Here is a 27,661-nt window from a genome sequence, read left to right as displayed (position 1 = left end):
GCACTTTAGTTTATGAAACTTTGGCCTGTTTTTTTTCTATTCAATTTTTTTTTTAAAAACGCATCCATTTTCCTTTTAGTGCATAGCAATTTTTAGCAATCATGTAACTTTTTTATTTATAAGGATTTACACATACTGTCTGCGAAGAAAATATAGCATAAATATTAAAAATGTTTTAAAAAAACTACAATCAAATGTTTCTAATGGATTTCCAGATATCGATTTTTGAATTCAGAGTTATCATAGCGCGACCACTGTCGAACACCAATTCAATTCCACTTATTTTTACCAAAGTTGCACTTGCGCTTAAAAATTTACAAGCTATAGGGAAAATTACAACGACTCGTTAATAAATAAAGAAATAAAGTTTCACTAGAGGTAATTAAATCGTGAAGCTGAACGCATGATGTACACTCTTCCCTAGAATTTTAAGTATTGATATGCTATTGATTGAGTCGACCGCGACAAATCTGCTATATCCCCTTCCACGTCTCTTAGCAATGTGCACAGTTTCTCGGTTTATTTCGTACGTTTGGCAACGTTTTACTGCCCTCTCTTTGTTCAGTACATTATAAACGCATATTGCTCTTCTTACATACGGAAATCTCGACCCAAGACTAACCTTTGGCAGCCCTTAGTATATTTAATAGGTAAATAGTGAATATATTGTACTCAGTATACTTACTTTGTTAATTTAAGGTACAAATTATGCTTTAACAAGTACTTTAACAAAACTGTTATTAACTGGTTTGAATTTTGCAACTAACTGCTCCACGGCAACTTGCATTGGTTGACATACTGCGATTAAAAATTATACCAATGTTTTTGGTGCAATTTAACTCTAAATATTATATTTTTAAGGGGTATCTTGAAAGCAGTAATAAATATTATGAATATTTTAATAGCTTTATGGAATAAAAATATTGTAATAAATCTATTGCAATCGTAATAAAAGTTCGATATAAAAGTTTTGGTCTCTAATATTTTCTGAGTTCTGACAAATTTGGCTTCTGGCTTCTAACCTATTGTATATTTCTTTTTTTTTTAATGGTTACCGAAAGTTATCTTCTTTTGAAGATGATTTACCGGTAGTATTCTACGTCTACGCGTTTTTGTTACATTTGAACCGATAATGCAATCCCTAACAATAAATAATTATGATTTTATTTTGAAAGGTATGACACCCCGACAAGACCGAGAACCTCCAGCTATTCTAGTCGATCTTCGGTGGCGGCCGTGGCCTCACCGGGCACACCGGGAAACGCCACTCCCAGAGCGGGACGAACGCGAGTCGCCAGGTACTACGAGTACGACATGGACTACGCATCCGTGGAAGGAAGGCACGCCACGCATCGCAGCTACGACGAGTACAGCCAAGGATCGGCGGCTTCGCACGAGGATCCCTACGATCCTTACGACCATGGGCAATATTTACACGATAGCCCGGGTCATTTGGATCCGCTGGAGGTTAGTTTAATATGGAAACTGAAATTATACGAGATTTTTGGTTGTAATGATTTTTTATGTATGTATTATGGATAATAGAGGTAAGGAGAAACATCTCTTATGAGACTTGGTTTGAGAAAGTGATTACTTAAAATGGGGAAATAAGGGTTCACTAAATGTCTACAGTGGCGCTAATAAGCAATAAGGGATAGAACTGAACTTAGCGGTTATAAATAAAGTGAAGATAGTCATAAAGAGAGACAACACGCGCTTACAGAAAACGTATATTTATCTATCTTTCTTTAATGGTATTTCCTGTTTTATTTTTTGGCGCTTCTTTCAAATGTAGAACTTTTGCTGCAGCAGCGCCATCTTAATTGTCGCTGTCTTTGATGACCACTTTTCAATACACGAAGATAATTCTTCTTACCTCTACCCTCCATAGTATGTATGTAGAGGAGAATCAATTTTGAGAGAATTTCGAGAATCAATTTTGAGAGAATTTCGAGAATCAATTTTTAGAGAAAAAGGGCTCGCCTTAGAAACAGCATCATAGGTGTCACCCCGGGCTCGCCTATGTTTAGAGCTATCTAATGATTATTACCATAATATTATTTTCACAATAATTAGCTTTACATATTTACAAGCTTTATACTTTTGAAATAGTACACTTTTGTAGTAAAATTCCATGTTTCTTCAATTTCATAACTGTAGGTAAAATTTTCACTGTACAGGGTGTCCCATTTTGGTTGAAATTATATGATATCTTCGATATTAGTGAAGTTAGAAGTACGTCATACGGAAGATGCTGTAAACAAAATGTTCATAGCCCTCTTCGATTGTGAGCTACAGGGTCTTTTTGAATATTTTGCAATTTGGGACACCCCTTCTATTTCTGTTATTGTTAAAGATATTGAAAAGGTGAAAACTGTGTATTGTAGAACTATTTACGTAGAATACAATGGCGTAGTATGTTATTCTATAAAAAGAACATTTTAAAAGATATGAACTAAAGTTGTTTTCTTAAATGGAACACCCTGTATATTTATAAATTATATGATCTGGCTTGCCATAAGCTTCTCAAAAATATATATCACTCTATATTTATTTTCATTATTTACTGCAATATTTAAAAGTTTTTTTATTAAAAGATCATATTTGTTAGTAGGCCATGATTAATAATAAAAGAAACTAAAGAATTATTAAAATTATATATATACTGCTATTTGTCTATTGTTTTATATGATGGCCTCCCTGATTCCCGGATTTGTCCGTTCTTAATTTCTGATGTTGTGGATTTTTGAAATGAAATATATCATGGCAACTACAACAATGTTGAACACCTGGAAAATGCTTTAATAATGCAAGCTTTTAGATATTTGCAAACCCATCCCATTATAATAAATTCCGTTATAAAAAATAAAAATATATTCAGAGATTCAGTGGTAACAGTTCAAAAGTAAAATTTATCAATCCCAAATAAAATTTTGATATGTGTATGACTATTTTAGTACCATTTTGATTTTTTGTTATTTATCAAAAGAAAATGATATATTTTAAATATTCCAGTAAATAATGAAAATAAAATAGAGTGATATATATTTATGAAAAGCTCAAAGCAAGACGGATTATGTGATTTATAAATGTACAGGGTGTTACATTTGAAAAAACCTAATTTTAGTTCATATTCCCCAAAAAAATTATAGAAAAACAAACTACACCACTGTATTCTACGTAAAAAGTTTTACAAGAATCGGTTTTCACTTTCTCGATATCGTCCACAATAACGGAGATACGGGGGCTGTCCCAAATTGCAAAATTTTAAAAGACCCTGTAGCTCAGAAACGAAGAGGGCTATGAAAATTTTGTTTACAGCATCTTCCGTTTGACAAAAAAAGGGACAGGTTTGTGCAAACCGCATCCTCCTATCTTTACTAATAACGGAGATACCGTATGATTTCAACTAAAATGAGACCCTGTATATGCTAGTCTGTAATCCATTTTACCTCACAGGTAAACCTTTATGTCTTGAAATCGAATACTTGGAAGATTTTTTTTTATTTTTAAATGGTCGTTTTACCCCATCTCAAAATTGACATCTCCAGTTAAAAATCACGATCTATATAATCAATTTCCTCGTATACTCGAAATACATGCAACCTTATAACGTACCGTTGTCGTAGTCAAAAGTAATAACCGCTGATTTCTTAAATCAAGTACCCATTCTTACACCACCAGGTGCGTGGTCAGAACCTGGTGGAGCCCGTACCGTACGCTCCGCACGACATCCGCAATCTGCAAAAGGAACGGGTCCATCTTCTGGAACAGCTGGAGGAGTGCCCCAGTTCGGGCGACGAACTGATCAGTCCGAAGAAGCGGCTGAAACTGGACCTGCTGGATACCGCCATCGCGGGTGACGTCATCATCGAGGCGAACCGAGATCACAACAGAAAGGTAAAGGTAGGGCCACGTAGCAGGGAGTGTTTTGTTTGTTTTCTTGTGCTGTGGTGGTGCATAAGGTCGTGGGGCTTACGGAAATAGCTGGCTCTCAAATTTAACAAACTACTAATTCTAAAATAAAATTAGGTCTGCCTAACTTTATTAGAGACACCCATTTGACTAGATTTTTGACATCAAACTGGCTAAATTGCCGCCGGCGGTATAGACAATTTATAGATGGTATAGACGGTATAGACTATAAAATAATTAACTAGAAAGAAGTGTCAACTCTGTGTTAAGTCGTGGAAACACGATACGCCACCGAAAGCCTTCGTTGTCGTCTGGAGAACTAATTTTCCAATTGACAGGTTGACATGATGGCTTCATTTTTATTTCCGTTTCCGGTTATTCAATGGCGGGCACTCTTTCAGTTTAAATGTATTTTGTACTCTTTCTTATCATAAATAAAACAAAATAAAAATTTATTCAAACATATTTATTTGAAATATGAGACAACGTCACTAAATAAATATAAAAAATAAAGAATTGATTGATTTCTATATCAATTACTAAATTATATGCAGTTTTAACGTAAATTAGTAAGGTATAAGCATGACTTAAGTAATTTGTAAATAAATACACGTATTCACAGCTTTCAGGGACAGAAAACGAGGGCAGAAACATGAAAACAGGAGCCTTATATAAAAACCTGAAAACAGAAAAACAATTTTTTTTATACTAAAATAAACGAGGTAAAAATATCAATAGGTACTTATAAAATATAAATATACTATTAAAAAAAAGCGTGCATTATTCCCAAAGAGACCTGGGGCGCTATTCTGTACAATCGTCGGTATCGGTAAGTTACCGACAGCTATCGATATGTATTTGTATATAGTAAACATGTGTTAATTGTTGTTGTTATAGTTACCGATCGGTCCTATGGCAGATATCGCAAATGTGTACCGACGAAAATCGGTATCTCTACCGTGCCCTTGTTAACCTCACGGTAGAGATACCGAGAGTCGTCGGTACAAATTTGCGATATCTGCCATAGGGCCGATCGGTAACTATGACAACAACGATCAACACGACGCTCATTGGGCGTACGTACCGATAGCTGTCGGTAACTTACCGATACCGACGATTGTACAGAATAGCGCCCCTGGTTTATAAATCGAAAAGAAGGAAAAAGAGACTTTAGTCGGATAACAATCAGATTGTATCAGTCAGATTTATTGTATTATTGACAATAAATCGCACATACTGGAGATAACTAATGTTCGCTATAGTTAAAAATGATCTTACCTTGCTGTAAATTGTTTCCATTTTCAAAAAAATCGCCGATCATAAACATATAACAAAATTTTCTTGCATCTAAAAAATATAGAAATAGTGTTTATTTACTACCTATTTTTAATATACATGGGACATACCTAGTACTGCAGAAACTAGTGTTGGGAAAATTCGAATTAAATAATACGACTAATTCGATAGTAAATTAAAACTAACTAATTCGATTATCTTTTTCGATGTAATCGAGATAAAAATTAGTAGCATTTTATATTATATCTGTGGTAACCGAATTACAAATGAACATAAAACATAACCTCTTATGGACGAATATTAGTAATTAGTCAGAGAATTAGTACTATTAGTAGTATTCTTTCGTTCTGAACGAACTGAAAATTTTCACTTAAACTGATTTATAAAGGGAATCGACAAAGAAAGGAACGATCCGATATAGAAAAATCCAGAAATCATTGTTATTTCCTATACCACGTAGGAATAAATCAGTTTATATTTTAATTATCTATCATCACTGATAAAATAAAAAGAAATACGAACCGCACGTAAACAAGGACATACTTATATCGGAATAGGAATTGAAATGTTTATAAAAGGTCATAACAATAACTATCATAAACTCGGCACTTTTAAATTTAAAACTTTAAATTATGGTTTAATTTATTAAACGGCTTCGGCACAGTTAATAGAATACATTGAATAAAGAATATATTTTTTTTATTCTTTATTCATTGATAGAATATAGGTATGGCAATGGTTCAGAATTTGTTTAAAATAGCCCCTAGACGAGCACTAGCTGGGACGAATTTATTTTTAGGTTAAATTTATAATTCTACTAAATAATTCGAATTATTAATTCGATTGTGAAATATAAATTATTACTAATTATTCGATGGTGAAAATAATTCGATTATTCCCATCACTATTTTATGTCTGTCTATAGATCTAGCAATCAAAACACGTTTTTCGTTTTTCTCTGTTGGATTCATGCGCATCCGATTGTTTTGAATATTTTAGAATTTTCTACAAATGTCAAATATTAACGACAGCTCGGTTCTAAATCTATTTCACAGGTGGCACACTTCTCCGTAAGTGTGGTTATCTTATCATCTGTTATGACATGATTGTGTTCTTTGATAAACAGAGACAACTAGATCCTATAATATTAATGCTGTCTAACGCTTTTTTATGTTAATCAAATGTTATAATAAATAAAATAAATTAATAATGCACATTAACTACACCAATAATAACAAATACTTTTGGTAAGAATTAGAAATGTTTACATTAAGAAGTTTGTTAAATAACTTTTTTGAAAAGATTTTACATATTCATTCTATAATTGATAATAATAATTCTAGATGTTAATGGGAATTTGCAGTTAGTATTTTTTTATTAATAAAATAATTTTAATCCTAGGTTGTATCTTTTGTCTCATTTTAGGTCTTTATTTGTTTTTATCTCTTAATTTCTTATAGTGCGAAGATTTTGCATTTTAGAATTTTTCAGTACATATTAGAAATTCCTAAGATTTATTTTTCAATAACGATACATTAAATGAAAAACTTTGAATGTTCACCGACACCTTTTAAAATTGAGCTAAAAATCCTGTCTTCCGGGGATATCTTTTTCTAGGTTATTAGGTTCATTCTAACCCATAAATTCCATAGGTTAGTTTTTTAGGCTCACCCTACTGTACATATACATACTTACTGAAAAATAAATTTAATCAATTGCCACTGGCACTATATTTTTCACTAAATATAATATGATATTAATAATATAATATAATTATTAATATAATGGATAATAATTGGATTGTCCTGAAGAACTTGTAATAGCATAAATACTTTTAAATTAGATCTAAACACAATTGTCACTGTAATATATTATTTCACTGAACATTCTATACTTACCTTTAACAATACCTACAAATTATAATTCATAACTATAACTGAATTGTGCTGAAAACCTTACAATAACACTGTTAGGCTTTGCGCTTGCCGGCAATTTTTAGTCGGCCGACTATTTTGTTTGATTTGTAACCAATGTTCTGTTTTATGGACCCCCGCTCACGCGCTATCAAATAGTCGGCCGATCGGCTCCATAACCGTTTTGTAACTAAATAATGGGCCGACTAAAAATTGCCTGTGCGTAGTCTTAATTTTAAATTGAGTGATTTGTTCTTTATCTTTCAATCCCACAGTATCACTAACTTGTCTTTGCAGGTTATGGATGGTCGAAGATTGTCCGAATCAGCGTTACGTCACCACTCACGAAGACCTTCGGTTGACAACAAATATGGTAACCACTATGTCCCTCACACAGTCGGTTGTAAAAGACGACGAACAGCTGGTAGTGACAATGGTGCAAGAACAGGGGGACATTCGCATTATGTAAGCATACTTTGCTTTTTACTTTTTTTTTTATTTATTATGAATACAGATAAGAAAATTATGATGTAATTTTGAGTTGCAGTTAATTAATTCTCTTATAATAATAAAGCCCAAAAAACTGCTAATCTGTTAGGAGTCTGATCGGTATCGAAATGTAGAGCGTTAATAAAATATCGTCAATGCGGAAGAAGAGCGAGATTTTTGAGATTTATTGCTGTACAAATTAAAAATCATTCAAATTTTATTCTGGAAAACTGTTTATAGTTCCCATAGAAATCACTAGAGTGCGCTGTGAGAAAATGTCCCTTAGTTTGATGCAGCGTATGGGAAAGACCGACACAACTTTAGTTGGCACTCCATAGTTGTATCGTGAACGCCTGCGCGTTGTGAGAAAAAGTGTCACATTTTAAAATAAACAATACGTGAATTATATTAAAGACGGTTTTGTGCATGGTGGACTGAGAAAGAGTGTCACATCTGAAAATAAAACTGTTTTTATATATAGTTTAAAAGAAAATTATTACAGAATTTAATTTTATTACAGAACTGTTTTTTATAACATTTTGTATTTCTTTTTTTTTCTGAAAAAAGTTACTTCTACGACGACAAAAAAAATAAATATTGTTTTATTGTTACATCTCAAAAAAAAAGTTTAGTAAATGAACAATACAGTCATATCTCAAAAGCGGGGGACAAAAAAATATATATTGGGGAATAGATGGAAATTTTTTTATGTTAAAAGCAAGGCAGAACCAAAAGGTTTTTCTTAGTTTAGTTTGGTGGCATGGCAAATGCTAAGTAATGATATTAAGACGATTATCATTTCAGTAAATTTTAAATTGGCCCTTCTGAAAATTGTGTTTTTTTGAGATGTGACGCTCTTCTTCTGCATTGACGATATATCATTTATGGGTAAAATAATTACTTGGACTTGATTATTATTAATCCAGTAAATAAGGACACGAAAAGACCCAAACCTCGGCTTAATTCGTCAACCATGAATTTTTAGGATTTACCTACGACCATGACCTTTTGTGGCCGTGGCCGGCCGTAGCTTCAGCGTTAGTGTGTCGATCTGCGGAGCGGAAGGTACTGGGTTCGATCCCCAGCCAGTACGGTCGCTTTATTTATTTAAATAAAAATATTTATTTATCTAAATAGAGCGACCAACGAGCCGCCACCTCAAGGAAGGCAATGGCAAACCACCTTGAGTATATTTGCCTTGTACAGCTTCTCAAATATAGTGCCGTTCGGATTCGGCGATAAACTGTAGGTCCCGTGTACTTGTGAAACACTGATGACACACATCACAAGTACATGCGAGAGGTAGCCGACGCTCTATATAGAGTATGGCACTGTAAGAAGATGACCTTTTGAGGAGTATAGGGGAAAAATTGTAACATCGTGCATGGCCACTTTGGCCGAAAAAATGGCGCCAAATGCCTGAAAATCAGTTTTTTCGCAAATATCTTCCAAAATATGCAATTTACAAAATTTTTCTTGAATGATAAAAAATGTAGCTTACATCTACAAGAAAGGCTCTGATACTTTTTTTCGTAAAGTCCCATGAGAACGGTTAAAAACGACCCTAAGGGTTAAATAACGGGGTTTTCGCCACTATTGGCCGAAATATGGCATGTAGATGATTTTCATGATCGCCATACGAAAGATTAGCTAAAAATATAATCCTGACACTTCTTTTCGTAAAGTTGTTCGTAAAAAGAAACCAATTCGACTATTCGTTAAGTTACAAATGAAAGTTAAAAGTTACAAATAGTTGTTTTTTTATTAAAATGTGATTAAACAAATTCTTCAAATTTTTTGAGTTGCTTAAAGAGACTTTAAGAACTACTGTTAAAAAAAATATTGCCAAATAAACTACTATTAATGAAAATACGAATAAGTTTAGTAAAAATCTGAAAATTTTTAGACCAAGGAAGATTTAGATTGTCCGTTTTTTCAACCTAACCAAAGGATATACCTAAATCCTTTGAATAAGAAGACTAAGGAAGGAGCATAATGCTATCCATATATTCATGCATGGTGGGCGGAAAAAGGACTCTAGGGTGGGGATCCTTGACAGTTCTGTTTGACTATTCATTTGACACATTTGAATTTGATTTGAAATTTTGTGGATTTGTCAGTCTTTACCATAGATAAAAGAAAATAATCTACTATTGTCTTTACGGAACTTATTTTATGTTATTTATTATTTATTCTACTACTGATAGTTGTATAAAGGTAGTAAATCTAGATGGAAATTGTGGCAGAACTTAAATTAACAGTGACACTATCGCGATTTATCGAAAAAGACTCTAAAATAGTTGGTTGCGTAGCGTGCGGTAGATCTCAGCAAAAATCGAGTGAAATAATGGATCAACTTTTCGCTAGTAAGTTACTATACAGGGTGGCCCATCGAAGACGTTCCGCAAGACATAACGGCCAGGATATTTTTTTTTTTCAAAAAATCTAAAAACACGTCAATTTTGTTTGTGAGGGGGACAACTTTTGCCCCAAAAATGATTGCAAAATCTTCAACCCTCTAAGCGGGGGTGTCATCCTCCAACTTTTTTCAAATGGGAAGGGGGGTCAAGTGGCGCCGCAATGAAAAGAGCTTTCTATTCTCTATATTTCCCCGCTTCGTTTTTGAGAATCAGTCGAGTCATTGAGAAAATATGAAGGATTGAAATTTGAGAAGTTTATTTAAACATTTATCAGAGTAAATGATAAGGATAAATTCCTTCGACCAATTTGCTGTTATTTCTAGATGTTTAGGCATTTTTTCACTTGCCACAAGGTTGAACGATCAGGTGCGGTCTCAATATCGTTAAACTGACCCACAATAGAATTTCCAAAAATACCAGCCCGCCACGATCAAAATCGTCTTCGTTGAGTTCTTGTACCAACTGAATTTTGTACCGGTGGAACTTGTGTTTTTTTAATATCGTTTGGACACTTGTACGATTCACGCCGGTCGCGGTCTCATTGGCTAATTTTCTTGTACTCAGCGTACTACCCATGGCAACTTGGCCCAATACGAATACCTCCATAGCTTCATTTACTACAGGATTTTCCCTTTGCCTCTCTTTATTCATAACGGAACCAGTTTCGTGAAATTTTGCTACTAAATCGCGAACAATTTTGCCCTAAAGGTGTTTGTCAGGATGGCGTTCATTGAATATCTGCGCAAACTGATTGCCACATTCATTATTTTTAAAATAAAGTTCGATTATGTCCACTTTTTCTGCAAGTGAGTACACCATACTTGTTAAAAAGTTTAACGATATTGAGAAGAACTTCAACGCACAAGTCACAGGACAGCTATCTAGCAACTACCGCACCTGATCGTTCAACCTTGTGGCAAGTGAAAAAATGCGTAAACATCTAGAAATAATAAGAAAAAACAGCAAATTGGTCGAAGGAATTTATCCTTATCATTTAGTCTGATAAATGTTTAAATAAACTTTTCAAATTCCAATCCTTCATATTTTATCAATGACTCGACCGATTTTCAATGGGACACCCTGTATAATATACATACGTGTAGTAAACCGATCATTTATGAAATTTATTTAAATTAACTAATTATATATTTTTTCTTGTATTTTTGCTTTTATTTACTACTTGTCAAAGATTAGATGTCAAAGAGTTTAGATACGTCAATTTGAGTTACCTGCTTCAGTAGCGTATCGGATGTTTATGGTTATAAATAATTATTATAACTTATCTATTTTTATTAAAATTTTATATTTTTATAACAATTTTAGGCTCTGGTGCACAATAGGTCCCCACGCATTTAACACTTTTTTGGGATTTTTTTGCAAGATTATCTTAAACTGAATATTTTTAAGCATAAAAATTGTTGGATGAATGTGTTTTATCTTTAAAAAGCGGCAAAAAAACGTATTTTAGGTACAGGCGACGGACAGTAAATATGTTAAATTTTCTACACGGATTCAGTAAAAACATCACATATTAGTACTTTATTACCTTATATAGACGTGGAATGATCTAATTTAAGCACAAAATGTAACGAATCTTCTTTGTAAGCATAAAAATTAAGAAAATATATTTATTTACATCAGCTCAAGCTAGCAATTTTATGACTTTTTTCGATTGACAGTTAATCGATCATCGGTATGTCATCTATGGCCTTCGCATAGAATTTGCGACGTTGTCAATAAAATTACTTTATATGATTTTCTTCTGAAATAAAGTTGTTGTGGAGGGACTTAAAACGGTAAGTTATCACTTTAGTGCAACAAAAATTGAACTGTCTAGTAGCTTATTCGTTAGTGTGGATTATTTTAAAGCAATTTCTGAAATAAAATTTGCGGATTTTTCAGGTTCTACGAAAATATAAGTTTTTTTAATATATACTGTTTTTCGACGCGTAATCAATGAAGTTTTGTCATTAGGCTCAATTAGGTTAGCCTGGTTATTTGGAAGGTGGTAATGCATTGGTTAGCCTGGTTATTTGGAGGGTGTTAATGCAATGGTTAGCCTGGTTATTTGGAGGGTGGTAATGCATTGGTTAGCCTGGTTATTTGGAGGGTGTTAATGCATTGGTTAGCCTGGTTATTTGGGGGTGTTAATGCATTGGTTAGCCTGGTTATTTGGAGGGTGGTAATGCATTGGTTAGCATGGTTATTTGGAGGGTGTTAATGCATTGGTTAGCCTGGTTATTTGGGGGTGTTAATGCATTGGTTAGGTTAGGTTGATAGGCTGGTTATTTGGAGGGTGGTAATGCATTGGTTAGCCTGATTATTTGGAGGGTGTTAATGCATTGGTTAGCCTGGTGATTTGGAGGGTGTTAATGCATTGGTTAGCCTGGTTATTTGGGGGTGTTAATGCATTGGTTAGGTTAGGTTAGATAGGCTGGTTATTTGGAGGTGGTAATGCATTGGTTAGTCTGGTTATTTGGAGGGTGTTAATGCATTGGTTAGCCTGGTTATTTGGGGGTGTTAATGCATTGGTTAGGTTAGGTTGGTGGGGAGTGTTTGGAAGTACGCAGATCACATCGATTTCGGAATCTTACTGAACAAATCCGGGAAAAATATATTTTTAAACAATTGTGCTAAATACTGTGTAATGATTTTATTGTCAATTTATTTTTATAGTGTTTTTGTTTTGCCTCGTTTATTATATTTTTAATTTTTCGTGTTCTTAAAGTGCGTACTAAATGTAAAAAAAATGAATATAAAGTAGAACGTTTTCGTCGATTTTACACAGGGTGAGTATGGCAACACTGTGCATAACCTTGTATTTTACTGTCTTTATGAAGGTTATAATAGGGAGTTTTCGCATTGAAATGTAGTGAAAATTTGGAATTTTCAATTATTTTTTTTCGTAGAAAATGTGGTTCATCCAACAATTTTTTTCTTTTAAACCATTCCATTAACTATGGGATCCACACTAAAAATTAAAAAAACCACGATTTCGTGGGGACCTGTTCTGCACAAGACCCACAATTTTAATAACTACCAACATTTATTCACAACGTAAAATAAAAAAAAAATATTGAGTCTACCCCACGTCAAAATTAGAACGGCACTGATAAACCGGAATTTAAGTCCGCCATATTTGAGGCCCATCGCGGTGGACCTAAGATTTTTGATATGCTCCTTCCTTAGTCTTCTTATTCAAAGCCTAAACCTAACCAAATCCAAAATGTGACAGCTGTTGAATGAACTTTTTAAATGAACTTTGAATCATCAAAAAATATTAAATTTTATCCGAATTATTAAACAATTTGTCCGATCAATGATACGCTTATGAAATATATCTTCGGAGCGTTAAGACTTGGAGAGAAAATTGAGTAATCTTTGAGGCGGAATATCTCGAAAACTACTAATTTTACGTAAAAAATGTTGAGAATTATTTTTGTAGGTAATTACATACATAGCTTTATTTTATATTTCAAGAAAAATGTTGTAAATTGCATATTTTGACAGATATCTGCGAAAAACTGATTTTTCGGCCATTTGGGGCCATTGTTACAATTCTTTTCTCTAACACTATTCCCCAAAAGGTACACAATCCGCCTGAAAAGTCCCGGTCGATGAATTAAGCCGTGGTTTCAACTTTCATTTACTGCACTTTATAGAGTTTAAGAAACATTAAAGGAACTAGACTAGAAAATATCTTCTATTACTGCCAAATATAGACGGATGTATTAATAGTTTTATGGATTAATTGCAGAACGAACATTCGGACGGATCCGAACATCCAGGATCCAGACCTGGTACACCTCTCTGCGACGAGAACCCGGAATTTCCTCCGGGGGAACCACCAAAGAGGACGACCAGGGAACGAGAGGGACCACTAATGTTGCCTCTTCCGAAGTTTGCGGCACAGATTCGAGCGACTCCTGAATTCCAGAGAGGTATGTGACTACGGATTTAAGGATTTAAGATTTAACTAATCGAGGTCTTTAAATTCAACCAATAAAACTAATATCGTATCATCGTATCGTCGGACAACGGATGCATGAAAATCAAGCTTAAGTTGACACATGCGTACAAATCCGATGCCGGCGATCCCAATTACCTTTCTAGAACGGTACAAATTTTTGTGTTGGAACAAACCTTTAATATCACTTAACAAAAAAATCTTAAGCTTTGATTATTATTGTGATTTTATAATTTAAAAATTATTTTACAGGAGCTGTATCTGTAGCGGGTATTAAAGGCCAAAAAGACAACGTAAATCCATTGGCTAGTCCGCCCCCCGCAGCGACGAGCCCTCGAGTTTCTTTGCTCCATGTCCGACCTCCTAGTCCTACGCACGCGGTGCCGCCTCCAGCATCACCGCCACCGCGACCTCCTAGTCTTAGTTCAAATTCCAGTGATAGTAAGTACTCCGTATTATACAGGGTAGCGCACCTCATTCGCCTCCGTTGATTATACAAAAACGGAAAGAGGTAGAAACAAAATATTTTATGGGTGTATGTGGGGAGGTAATGTGTACAATTTATAATTATTTTGGAATATGCAGGGGTTTTCAGAACTAAGATCCATACTAAAGTTATATTTTTTTCTTATTGAACACTCGGTATTTTATTTCATTTTTGGATTCTGGGGCCCAAAAATGTTATTTATTATAGATTTGGTGCATTCTCCGCCGGTGCTGCCACCATGCGAGAATATCGTGAACAATCGATCTATACAAATACACAGGTTTAAATAGCGAGTATACGAAAAATTTATTATTTAATTATTCTAAAAGTGTTAGGAAGTATAATTTGTAAAAATTCTAAAAATAAAAAAGTAAATATTTTGATATCTTCGGAAGGTCTAACTTGTATTATAATTTATTATTCCAGTTAAAAACACTTTTTAGATTAGTTCAACTACGGTAGCGACCATAGTTTTAATTACCGGTTTTGCTAGTGAGGCATAATTGGGGCTATTTTGGCTATAACGAAATTTTTTAAAGGTACATAATTATAATTTTAGAAGATGTTCGTAAAATATTTAATCACTAGTTGATTAAAAAAAGTATACCATTAATATTGCAAATTATATTTTATCCTCTCATAGTATGTCTATTTAATTTTTTGATTATGTAACGAGCACTTTATTTACTCACTTGTTTCGTGGAACTGCTTGAATCTTGGACTTATTTTTGCTTTTAATTAAATTGGTATGAGAAACTATGAACCTATAAAATGTTGTTTCGGAAGAGTTGAATATCCGGAAAAGTTGAGTTATTGAATGTTATTGCATCCAACAACGCTCTAATTACGATCTCCTTTACGCGTTAGCATTTTTTCGGCAATTTTATTAACATTTGAAATTGTCACAACACAACATGACGCCTAGTTCGAATTCTTTTTCACTTATTTTTTACTACCCGAAACAGCGTTACAACACACAAACCTCGTACCTGGGTGTTTTATAGTCTCAATAACTGCACTAGCAAAAAACTAAAATACTTAAATATTATGACAAAACCACAGTTTGAATATTATTTTAATGCGACCAACATGCCGGCGCGCGGCGGCGTGAAGTAGGTACATTATGATCATTTCTGATTTTTGCCGTAGAGTACGCTGCGGTCGGAATTTGTTGAAATCAACTGAAATGAACCAGGCCTATAAGGGTTAAATATGTTTAAAATCTTTGGTTTTTGAGATATTAGTAGAAATAACCTATCAACACTCTGTACATTACGTTTCAGAATTAATTCTTCTCCTGAGTTTAAAGGTAGAGAAATAAACTTTGATGAAAATTTTTATTGCTTTTTTAGATTTATACAGGGGTACTAAAATTTTCTGATATATTTTAAATATGTATTTTACATAAAAGCTTTGTTATTTCGTATGCAACACCCTGTATTTTTTAAGAGCAGATTTCAATGCTCTTTCAAACTATACCGGGTGCGTCTCAAAAGTGGCTCACCCCCTATAACTTTTTTATTTTTTCAGATAAAACAACGATATTTAGTATGTTAGTATATGACATAAATTGAGATTGATTGACGCATTCAATTGTTTTCGGTCACTTCCGGTTTCACCAGAAATGACTACAACTTTTGATTTTTAAATAACACCCTCGGTATTTTTTACTTTATTCGATAGAAAATGACACTCTGAATCGAATGATATATCATATGTCAACTTTTGACATTTTGGCATATGGTTTATTTAAAATTGTAACATTTGGTACATAACGACAATTTGACTCAAAATACCAAGTGTGTGGTATCGAATTATTCGTAAAAGAATGCTTTTTCCAAATATGCTAATGAGCCACCCTCGTTCCGCTTGAAAAAATTGAGATATGATTCAAAATACGATTTGGTCATCTTTTAACTGGCCAGGACAAGACTATCAAATCTATTTTTCCAAGGTTCCTTGATTAAAAATTAGTGTTTTTAACACAGCCATGGCACTCTAGATTGAAATTTAAAATAGAATTTGTTTTTGAGCGACTATGTCAAAAATTGACATATGATATGTCATTCGATTCAGACTATTCAGAGTGTCATTTTCTATCGAATAAAGTAAAAAATACCGAGGATGCCATTTAAAAATCAAAAGTTGTAGTTATTTCCGGTGAAACAGGAAGTGACAGAAAACAATTGAATACGTCAATCAATCCCAATTTATGTCATATACTAACATACCAAATCTCGTTGTTTTATCTGAAAAAATAAAAAAGTCATAGGCGTGAGCCACTTTTGAGATGCACCCGGTATTAGTGTTTCCTATACCTATCTATAGTCTGTCCAACGACAAGATCCTTGACAGTGATAGATGTGTCTGTCATTTTAATTTCAAAGTAGTTTATTTTATTTTACAAAGAAATAAGTTGGTACAACTGGAACGCATAGCAGAAAATTAATACATATATTTAAAATTTGACTGACAAGTGATTACTTCAAAATATTGTGAAAAAACTGTTATAAAACTGAAAAAATGTAATTGAGTTATTTTATTTAACAAAAACGGTATGTGATAATACAAAACAAACAAGACACCACATACCAAAAAAATATAAAAAGAACTATTTCTTACTTTCAAGCTTCATGAAACTTCTCGCATTTCGCATTTATGATTATATTTGTCAATATAACTTATGTACATATACAAATTTGTAATATTCGACAGGAATAAATAAAACAACATAAGTAAAACAAACTATTTTATTAATAATAACACTTACCAAATTTTATACTTTAAAGGTTGATTAATTAACTTTAATCTTAATTTTTTTAAACCAATACCTTTTGACATTATTTTTGTGCAGTACTATCGTGTGATGTCGATATTTTACAGCTACTCCAGTTTTTAGTATGATCCTTCTACCATATACGAGATGCACTTATTGTATCTACGACGAGATTGTATACAAACTTTATCGATGGTAACTTCATTGGTGTATAAGACTTTCTGCCTGGGCAGCGAGTATTAACCATAAACTGTGCTCTGGGTCTACAGTTAATTTTCACTCAATTTTTCCTTCACTTGACTTCAAAAGACATAAAACACACGTAATAATACGAATTAAAATGCATCATCTTCAAGTCATCTTCCAAAACGCAGGTGAACGCAGGGTATTTGATAAAAGTTGACACAAAATTATAACCTATAATTTGGCAAGACTTTGACAAGCGTCAAAAATGACAAAAATCTAAAGGCGAGTTCATACGCATCGGCGTCCGTTTGTCGTTCATCGTTCCGTCAAACCAATAAAATTGAAATACGATCTGTCATTTTTTAAATAAACCAATAAAACTGGTTAAAAACAAAAAGACACAACGCATGACGGATTTGTATTTAAAACCATCCATACTTAACTTAAAAATTATTAGAAACTTTTTTTAGTAAAATAAATAGATTGGTATGGGACGTCATCTGCTTTTCTTCTGTCATCGTTTGTCGAAATCTTACCTGAGAAAAGAAACAGAGTTTAGATACCATTTTTTTGGTGTAATATATCATTTCTTTCAATAGGCGATGTTACAAGTCCGTCTTTAGAAGAAAGGATTCGATCTCTCGATGAAAAATATGAAAAATGGTCTGGTAGCAGAACGCTGAGTGCTGCGGGAAACGATGCTCTGGCTCTTCTTGATGCCAATAGGGAAAAATTTCGACTTAGGCATAAGTTGCTAGAAATTCAAGATTTTAAGGTAATTTCTTAATATTAGACAAACCCAGTGAATAAGATTTAAACGTAAATATCTGGAATTTTCAGGAAGTCCAACCATCGGAAATCGTTAAATCTGTAATGGCGAAACGATCGGTATTCGACGAGGATCTGAAACGGTTAGAGAGTGTGGGTGAGAAATACGAGCCAAAAGATTTTGGAATATACCGACTGCCGACGATATCACCCGCTTCAATGGTTTTCTCACCGCCTCCTGTTTCACCGGCACCATCGTCTATTTCCACTGCTCTAAAATTAACAACTACCACCACGCAGCTACCTAAAACACCCACCATGCTGTCGCCACGGTCTTCAGGTAAGGTATTACTTGAGATGAGTTTTGCAACAAGTCACCACCAGGGCTGCAACAAATGGACAAAGAGAGTCAGTTTTAAAAAGACTTACGTCTTAAGTCTTAAGTCATTTCTAAAATCAAAATGATTTAAGTCTTAAGTCAAATTCAACATAAAGTTCAAATGATTTAAGCTTAAGTCTTTGACTTAAGTCATTTTATTTCAAGTCAAATAATTTTTGTAAAGACTTAAATCAATATAAGGTTATTTAAGTCGTTTTATATCTATATTTTTGACTTAAGTCATGATGATATGCAAGTTAAGTCAGTAAAATGATTTAATATAATTATCCTCTAGTCAAGACCATCAGAATTAAATTTAAGTACCTCTTTTAAATGTTTCTATTATTTTTTTTGTATTACTAATTAGCGATTTTCTTACTAAGTATCATATTATTAATTTATTGTAGATACAGATGAGACTAAAACAACTTAAAATAAAACGGTTAATTTTCAGAACAGCTACAAACAAAGATATGTTTTTTTTTTATAAAATTTAACTGATTTTGTAGTACTTTATATGTATCCATTACAGATAGATGTCATGTCTATTAAAAAGTGGTGATGTGTTTTGATCACTAATAAAATAGAGAGTAATATATCGATGGCATAAGCCTGGAGGATTTTAAGGTACTCTTCAATATATTCAAGACAAATTTCTTTCGTTCATTTTTCGGGCTACATAACGGAGTCGGGGATTCAGTTGAAATATAACAGACTCACTACGCACGCGTAACACGACAAATAATCAAAACCGGTTTCGAAAAACTAATATTTTATTTACTAGTGGTATTGAGCATTGTTTTTTATTCTGCTGTGAATGTATTCTAAAATCTGACTTCAGCCTTTTATAAAAAGACTTAAATCTTTTTAAAGACTTAAGTCTTTTCTAAAAAGACTTAAATCTTTTTCTATTTCAGAATAAAGATTTAAATCATAAATCAATTTGAAAAAGACTTAATTTTTAAGTCTTAAGTCAGCTTTCGAAAAATGACTTAAGTCATTAAAAAGATTTAAATAAAAAAAAGACTTAAGTTTTCTGTCAGCTTGCAGCTCTGGTTACAACTTATTATATCTTCAGAACTAGCCATTACCAATTTTAATAAAATTAATAAAAACATAGTATTCACGATATTTTGCAGTAAGTCTGTGACTTCTTAAATAACTGGTCAATTTTCTGTTTAGGAGGTGGAATAAGCATCCCAGCGACCAGAGGCCTCCAGTACCCTTTTCCCAGCCACCCGCCGGTGCTGATGTCGCCGGCACCGACCAGCAGCTCGACGCCAACTACACCAACAAGTACTACCGTTACTGCGCGGAGCGTGAACCCCGGTGAAAATAGACTGAAACCGACGGTCAGCGTTCCCGGTGACTCACGGACTTCTAGTGTTAAGACTTCTTGTGTAGCGAACGTTAATAGTGGCGGGGCGAAACCGAAAACCGGGGAAAAAGTGTCGTCGCGACGGAATTCCAGTTCGAACACCTCGCCGCGAGCGGACGTCAAAACTCGTCGAAACAGTGACACTAGTGCGCGTCGAATAGAAGAAGTAGCCGCGGAACAAGAGGAGAAAGAACGACTAGAAAAAGAGCGGCGCGAAAAAGAAAACGAACTGGAAAAACAGCGACTGGAAAAAGAACGCATCCAGCGGGAGAAGGCGGAAAAGGCAGAGAAAGAGCGACAAGAACGAGTGCGGCAAGAAAAGGAACGGGCTCGTTTAGAAAAGGAACGGTTAGAGAGAGAACGATTAGAAAGGGAAAGACAGGAGAAAGAACGACAAGAAAGAGAACGTCTTGAGCGGTTAGCTCAGGAACGACTTCAGCAAGAGATAGAAGAGCGAGAACGAAAGGAACGCGAAGAACGAGAAAGGAAAGAAAGGGAAGAGAGCGAACGGAAAGAGAAGGAACGCCGTGAACACGAGGAACGGGAACTACAAGAAAAACTAGATCGTGAGCGGCGGGAACGTGAGGAACATAAAACCAAAGAGGAAGAGCATCGAGTGGTTAAAGAGAAAGAGCGACGGCGCAGCGAAGATCCTACTCGACACAAAGATTCAGACAATCACCACGAACGTCTTAATTCGAAGCATCGTGAGAACCACAGCGAAACCAAACACAAGGAGAACAATTCCCATCACTCTAATGAGAAAGACGAGAATCACCGACGCGAAGGTGATCGTCCTCGACACACCGCCGAGACTCGACATTTATCCATCGATCTAGAAAAGGGACCAGATCCTACAAGAAGAAAAGAGCGCAACAATAGTCTACCAGCGGCCGTAGGTCTTAAACGACGACCTAGTTCACATGAAATCACAGACGGATTAGATGAGGCGAAGAAAATGCGCCTCGCGCACGATCATAGGAAAATATCCGATAGGCGTGATTCGAAAGACAGTGCAAAGAGTGATGAGAAAGTGAAGAAAAACAAACATAAAAATAACTTTTACGAAAAACACAACAGCGGGACGAAAGAAAGCGAAGAACGGCGGCGAGAGCGGGAGCGCGAACGTGAAGAGCGTCACAAAAAGTACAAATTAGATAAACTGAAGGTGAAAAGCAAAAGTCGAGAGAAAGACGCTAAAGAAACATCTTCGACACCACCCGCCTCTCTTACCATCACTGATAAAGACTTTTTAGCGAAACTTAATCTAAAATCTAACGAGGAGATCGAACGTGAAAAACAGAAAAAGGATAAAGAGAGCAAGGATAAGCGCGTTGACGTACGTTTAGAAGACAAACGATGCGACGATAAAATAAAAAAGGAGAAGCATTCTTCATTTGACACCAAAGAGAATATCAAATCACCTCAAGAGGACTTAAAGACCAAAACCGATGATCGGAAGGGACAAGAAAAACATTCGATTTTTGAAGTAGTCAACGAGGAACCGCCTTATATTTCCATGTACGATAAGGTGAAAGCTCGTAGCTGTAAAAATATGCAAAAACAAGAAGAAGAAAAACGGCAAGAGAAAATAAAAGCGAAATTTAGTCAACTGAAAGAACGAAGGGCGCGACGCGAAGAAAAGAAACGTTCCACCTCGTGGGACGAGGATTCTGATTCTGAAAAAGAAATTGAAGTAAAATTGCGTCGTGGCAGGAAAGTACTGGATAGTTCAGACGAAAGTCAGGAAAGGAAAATTCATCACAATCGTAAGGAGGTTTTGCATTCCGATTCGGATAATTTTCTGTTGGTTCGGGCAGTTAAAACAGAGCAATTTGAAACAACCGATGACGAAATCAAAACTAAACATCTACCTTTTAAAACCTCCAAATCCCGTATTGCTAGTGATACTTCCGACGATGAATATGGTAACGCCAAATTTGCTAACAAAATAATATCCAACGATTACCATGACAAAAAAGTTAAAGAAATTTTCTCAGAAAATGAGCCTGAAATTGAAATTAAAACCGAAAAGATTACATCAGTCAAATGTGAAATTGAAAGGCTAGTTAAAAAAGAGCGAAGAAATAGTAAATTTCAAGACCTTGCACCTGAACAGACCATCAACTCCTTACACTCTGATGTTGAAGTGAAATCAGAGAAATTCGATAGTAAACATATTTTTGACAATACAACTGATGATGATATGAATGAAATTAGAAAGGACAAAGCAGAGCGTCGGGAAAAGAAACACAAAAAGAAGCAAAAAAGGCAGAAGCATTCCGTTAGTAGTGAAGAATCTTGCAAACTAGAATCGGAGGTGAGTGTAGGAGAAGAAAAAGAAAAGAAACATCACGAAAAGAAGAAGGATCATTCGAAAAAGGATAAGAAACGCGAAAAAACTAGAGATGGCCGTGAAAGAACAAAAAAATCTAAAAAGAATAAAGCAGAAGATAAGGGAGAGTCCAAGCGGGAAGGCAAAATGGAAAACATTTTTGGATCATTATCGGATGACTCGGAAAGCGGTCATAAGGATCAAATCACATTTTTAACCGACGAAAATGCCCAAGAACCGGTTGTATTTAATACAGATTCTGAGAGAGAACCGGACAATAATGTACACGAAGATCGAGAGACTGAACATAAAAGAAAGAAGGAAAAGAAGCGAAAAGAAAAGGAGCGAAGATTACAAGAGGCCGCAGCCGAAGCGGCTGCAGCTGCCGCCGAAGAACCTCCCAACAGTAACGATAATAGCATGGACTTGGCAGATATGTGTAAGCAGTTGGAAGCTAACATTAAAGATGACACCTCTGAGATGGAATATAAAACTGAAGTGGAGAGCTCAAACTTAGAAACATCTGATAATTTTCCTTTTACTGAACATGATATCAAAAAAGAAAAAGACGAACGGAAAGAAGGAAAAGAAAAAAAGAAAAAGAGAAAAAAGAGCAAAGATGAGAAGAAACATCACCACCATCATCATTCAGAAAAAAGCAAGAATAAGATTATTGAAGTAAAACCAGAAAAGACATTGCAAGTTGACCAATCTGAACTAATACCCGATATTAAAGTAGAACAAGTTGATACGACTGTATTTTCTCCATCTCATCCTACTCATGGCCAAAGTTTACCTAGTCTGCTGGATGTTCAAAGTCCGAAACATGAAAAATCTTCTGACTTTGAAATATCACCTAGTACTCGAGAAATAGCACCACTTATAAGTCCAATTCCTAGTACACCTACTAGCACAAAACCGAAAAAAGAAAAATTAATACCGGGTTTTGGAAGTGAGGTTGATGAAAGTGTGCACGAAAATGCAGTTAAATCTATATGTAGCGAATTTGAACCGGTAATTAAAACAGAAGATGTACCAGTAAAAGAAGAGAGTAAAGAAGTCGTTTTGGAATCGCCAGAGGAAAAGCCTAGGGTAGTAATTTCACAAGAAGAAACAGAAGACGCTGTGGCCGCATTACTTGGTGAGAGTTTTGGAGGTAATCAGTTCGAAGAAAGATATGATGAAGATATTACCTCTACCACAGAAGAGCCTGTACCAGAACTTGTAGAAGAAAGCAATGTTGAAGATGATGAAGAAATGCGAAAGGCTGTTCAGAGTTTAGAAGTAGAAGATGATATTACTAAACCAGACACACCACAAAGTGAACACGAATTGCAAATAGATACAGATACAGAAGAGCAAGATGAGAATAGTCAAACAGCTGAGCTACCACCTAAAACTCCTGAAGTGGCTTCCTTTCGACCGAACAAAACACCAGTTACAACATTTTTTCCCGAAAAAGATCCTATTGCACCATCTGTGGGTAGTTATAAATCGTTGGGTAGTCCGCCTTCTTTAACACCAATAAAGTCCGGAAGTTTTCCAGAAGTAAAGAAAAATCCTGTTACAGATAAGATACCGGTATCAATAGAGAAGCAACAAAAGTCCGTTATTGCACAAACTTGGCCTATTGATAGGAAAGACGTTACTGTATCGGAGGCTGTGACAGAGACCAAATCGCAAGTTATTATTGCCACCTCCTCATCTACTTTGAAGACTTTTGCCGCCCCATCTACAGTAAAAGCTAACGAGCCTAATTATCCTCCATTAGCCAAGTTATCACCTAATATAGATATGAAGATCCAACCATCTAACGCTATTTCCACTTCTACTAAGCCTCCCGTTATGTCGCAACTTCACAATCTTCCTGCTCGATCGCCTGTACAGATTTGCAAACCGGCTACAACTGAGAGCATGCTGCCTTCAAGACCAACTAATATTCACCTTAATCGACTGCCAATTACTCCAGTTATAGTTTCCAAGCCTCTTCAAGCATCAACTATTTACTTATCTCAGCCTAAAGTGGCCCATTCTTCAGAACCACCAAAACTAGTTTCCACTGTCGATCCAAGATCACAAGATCGATCGAGAATGGTTCTTCAAACCTATGAACCATATTCGCCAGGTCAACCTAGAATGTTAATGCCAACAAATATTCGACAGCTACCGCCAAGTGGACTTCTTGTGCCGACTCGTCATTTATCTCCGTCAGGCTATGGTCAGTTTGTCGGTAACATACCTCATGCGACCTGTCCACCTAAAGAAATACATAATATTGAAGGGGCTACCAACACACCTAATAATACAACAGTTGAACAGATTAAATCTACTATAGTACTCGCCGGATCCCATGGTGCTCCTTTAGTCAATTCTAGAACATCTCTTGCTGGTTCTGTTATGATGAACCCACCACAATTGATTCTTACTAGTCCTAAAACAATTCAAAACAATCCTGTTTTAAGTCCCAGATCTTGTCCATCTGCAAAATCGCCTAACTCTAGTCAATCAGTTGTAGCACCATCTACTGAAAAACTAAGTCCAAAACCAATGGAAAGGCAAAGTCCAAAACCAATGGAAAAACTAAGTCCAAAACCAATACCAGTCATAATGGAGAGTACGCAGAATGTTTCAGCGTCTGAACAGCCTGCCTCGGTATCCTTCCCTCCAAAAGTTACTACGCCTGATAACGTAAAAACTAACGATATAAAACCACCTAAAGAATTAATTACTCCATCGGTAGTTATTCCATCTCCAGACTTCAAGACATTCACACCAAGTCCTGTCATTGTTCCCAATCCAGAAATAAAGGTCGAAAATTCTACTTTAGTTCATGCCACTAAATTAGCAATAGAAAAGGTTACTGAAGAGCTTAACTTATCACTTGCGAAGAGAGAAGATGCACTAAATATTAAAGATGATGTGAACAATGAGCAAATTTCAGTAAAGGAAGAAATTAAAGACGCTGGAAACATTAATGATAAACCTAGTGAAGTAATCAATGAAAACACAACAAATTTAACAAACGAATTAACACAACAAAATACACCAAAGGATGAAAATAAATCTGATGTCTCTATCAAGAATGAAATAGCCGAAACAAAGTCAGTTGATACAGTTCAAGGAGATAATAAACCTGATATTACGAATTGCATATTAAAAATGACCAAAGAGGAGGACTCGTTGGAAACGAAAGAAGATAATGAGTTTTGGTCGGCTAAAGATTCAGTTAACATCGATTCTGTAATTAAAACTCTTGGTTCGGCTGATGAACTTTCTGATACAGACCATAAAGAACAGCAGGTGCCTTCTAAAGAAAACGAGAAAGAAGATAAAGAATGTATCAAAGAGCCTGAAATTAAGCAGGAGGAGGACACAAAAGTTGAAGAGGAATCTGATGTTAATGAGGCTGCAATAGAGACAGAAGAAAATTTGAAAGTGGAGCCGTCAGTTACCCGCAGTAGTGCACGAAGGGGGAGAGGTGGACGGCCCCGGGGTGGTAGATCAAAAACTACTGTAGAACGAGGTAGTATTCAAACGCGAAGAGGAAAATTAAAAGAAACTCAACAGTCTAGTATAACAACAAAGAGAGGACGCGGTGGGAAACTTAGAACTGAGAGAAAGTCTAGCAAAAGTGAATCTGACACGACGCCCAATGACGTTTATGAATTCCGAGACGATTCGGATGACAGCAATAAGGAGCAACGACCCCGTTTGGTGCTTACTATTAAATCTACAACCTCTAGTACTAGTAATCATCAAACCACCGCAATTGTCAAGGAAATCACACGTGATGGTGCTAAAGAAATAGGTAAAGATTCATCACCGCCTCCGCCAAAAAATACATCAGATTCTAAAGAAGAATTCACTTCGCCTCAAGCGAATACCAGAAAGTCGAGACGACTCGCCGAGAAAGATATATCGCGTAATACCGTCGATGATACGATTGAAGAAGTTGTGTATTTTTCACGCCCTAAATCGCAACGATTGGCCGACAAAGATGGATCACGTAATAACGTAGATGATACGATCGAAAATGTTGTGTATTCTGGACAACGTGCTCAAACTCCACAAACACGTGCAGCTGCTGCTCAACGCCGTTCTGGGCGTCAGGTTAAAAAGCCGCAGCCGTTAATTGCTGAAAATGATACTCCACGCAAAAGTCCGCGGGGAAGAAAGCCTTTACGACGAGGGTCGGAGGCAGCAGAAACATCGTCTAGTGAAGAAACTAGAGATGATAGACCTCGATCGGCCGAGTTACCCCTTCCGAAATCCCCTGAAAATGTGTCTTCGTCTGATGTAGAACAAACACGTGATACACCATCACAACCTGTTGAACAGAAAAAAATAGATCATTGTAGTTTAAAGATCGCTATGCTAAAGAGATTTAAGGGTGAGATGATCAACTTAGGGAAACCTGAACCTACCAACCTCATTGATCCGGTCACTGGGGTGTTAACACCCATGCGGGAAAGCGAAGAAGGTAAATATATACCCTTACCAGGTAGTTCTCCAGGTGATAAGAAACCAGATCCGCCAACTGCTAAACCTGTTATCGAACCAGTTAAAACAATTGTGGGAACACAACTACATCAAGTAACAGTTGTACAGCAACAAATTCCAAAAGTTCATCCGCTGAAAGCACACGTACTAAGCAGTCAAGCTGCCAAAGCTGTAGTGGGGGAACAAACACCTCAGGTTGCAACTACACAAATTCCATCTGTACCTCAAAATGTTGTAGTAACCAAAATTTCACAAATAACTGGTACCCAAAACACTACTGTATCTACATCTGGAAATATTCAGACAGTGGGACCAATGTCACCGCGTCCTGGAATTCCTGTAGCAGTTACAACAAAGTTTCAAGTTAAACCACCTGTACTGTCTCCAAGTCAGCAACTGTTACAGCAATTCCCTAATCAGAAACATATATTACCAACTCGGGAACATATTAGTCAACAGCAATCCAGTGTTCATGTTAGTTCCTCGATCACTCCGCAGCAAGCGCAGATTGCCATGGCTCAGATGAAACATAACGTGGAACCACAAGTCATTATGGCCGCTAAAGGATCCGTGGGGAAGCCTGCTGCCCTTCAGCATCTGCCAGGACCAATACCAGCTAGTCCTCCAGTTGGCAAGACTCAAGTAGCCAATAGGGCAATGCAAGTACCACCGTTTCAAGCTAATACCAAAGGAGTTATGGAACCTCCAAAGGTAGACGTCAATCTTCCCAATTTGATGATGGGTCGACCAAGTTTGAGCCCTTCCGGCCCTCAAGCTAGGTTGACTGGATTACCAGGTCCTCCATATGAAGCTAGTTTGGTATGTATCTACTTTCTTCTCTAAATAATAAAA

At 35.6% G+C, this 27,661-nt stretch overlaps 1 protein-coding gene across 6 annotated transcripts in view; it reads left to right on the top strand.

The window, feature by feature from the left end:
• Nucleotides 1-27,661, top strand: part of LOC115874399 (protein split ends-like) — a 245,229-nt gene that overhangs the window by 205,363 nt on the left and 12,205 nt on the right. For 3 of the 6 annotated variants that reach the window (XM_030889562.1, XM_030889566.1, XM_030889560.1), the window contains 8 exons: nt 1,176-1,467; nt 3,664-3,906; nt 7,422-7,589; nt 13,791-13,974; nt 14,253-14,441; nt 18,049-18,224; nt 18,290-18,557; nt 19,779-27,628. In XM_030889562.1, the coding sequence (XP_030745422.1) occupies nt 1,176-1,467; nt 3,664-3,906; nt 7,422-7,589; nt 13,791-13,974; nt 14,253-14,441; nt 18,049-18,224; nt 18,290-18,557; nt 19,779-27,628 (9,370 nt within the window). The remainder of the gene's footprint in view (nt 1-1,175; nt 1,468-3,663; nt 3,907-7,421; nt 7,590-13,790; nt 13,975-14,252; nt 14,442-18,048; nt 18,225-18,289; nt 18,558-19,778; nt 27,629-27,661) is intronic. The other 3 variants (XM_030889565.1, XM_030889564.1, XM_030889561.1) reach the window with 3 other exon arrangements.

Source organism: Sitophilus oryzae, unplaced genomic scaffold, assembly GCF_002938485.1.
Source record: "Sitophilus oryzae breed Bouriz unplaced genomic scaffold, Soryzae_2.0 scaffold_1274_pilon_pilon, whole genome shotgun sequence".
Taxonomy (NCBI): Eukaryota; Metazoa; Arthropoda; class Insecta; order Coleoptera; family Curculionidae; genus Sitophilus; species Sitophilus oryzae.
Note: the sequence above shows the minus strand (reverse complement) of the source record. Positions and strands in the feature narration are given on the sequence as shown.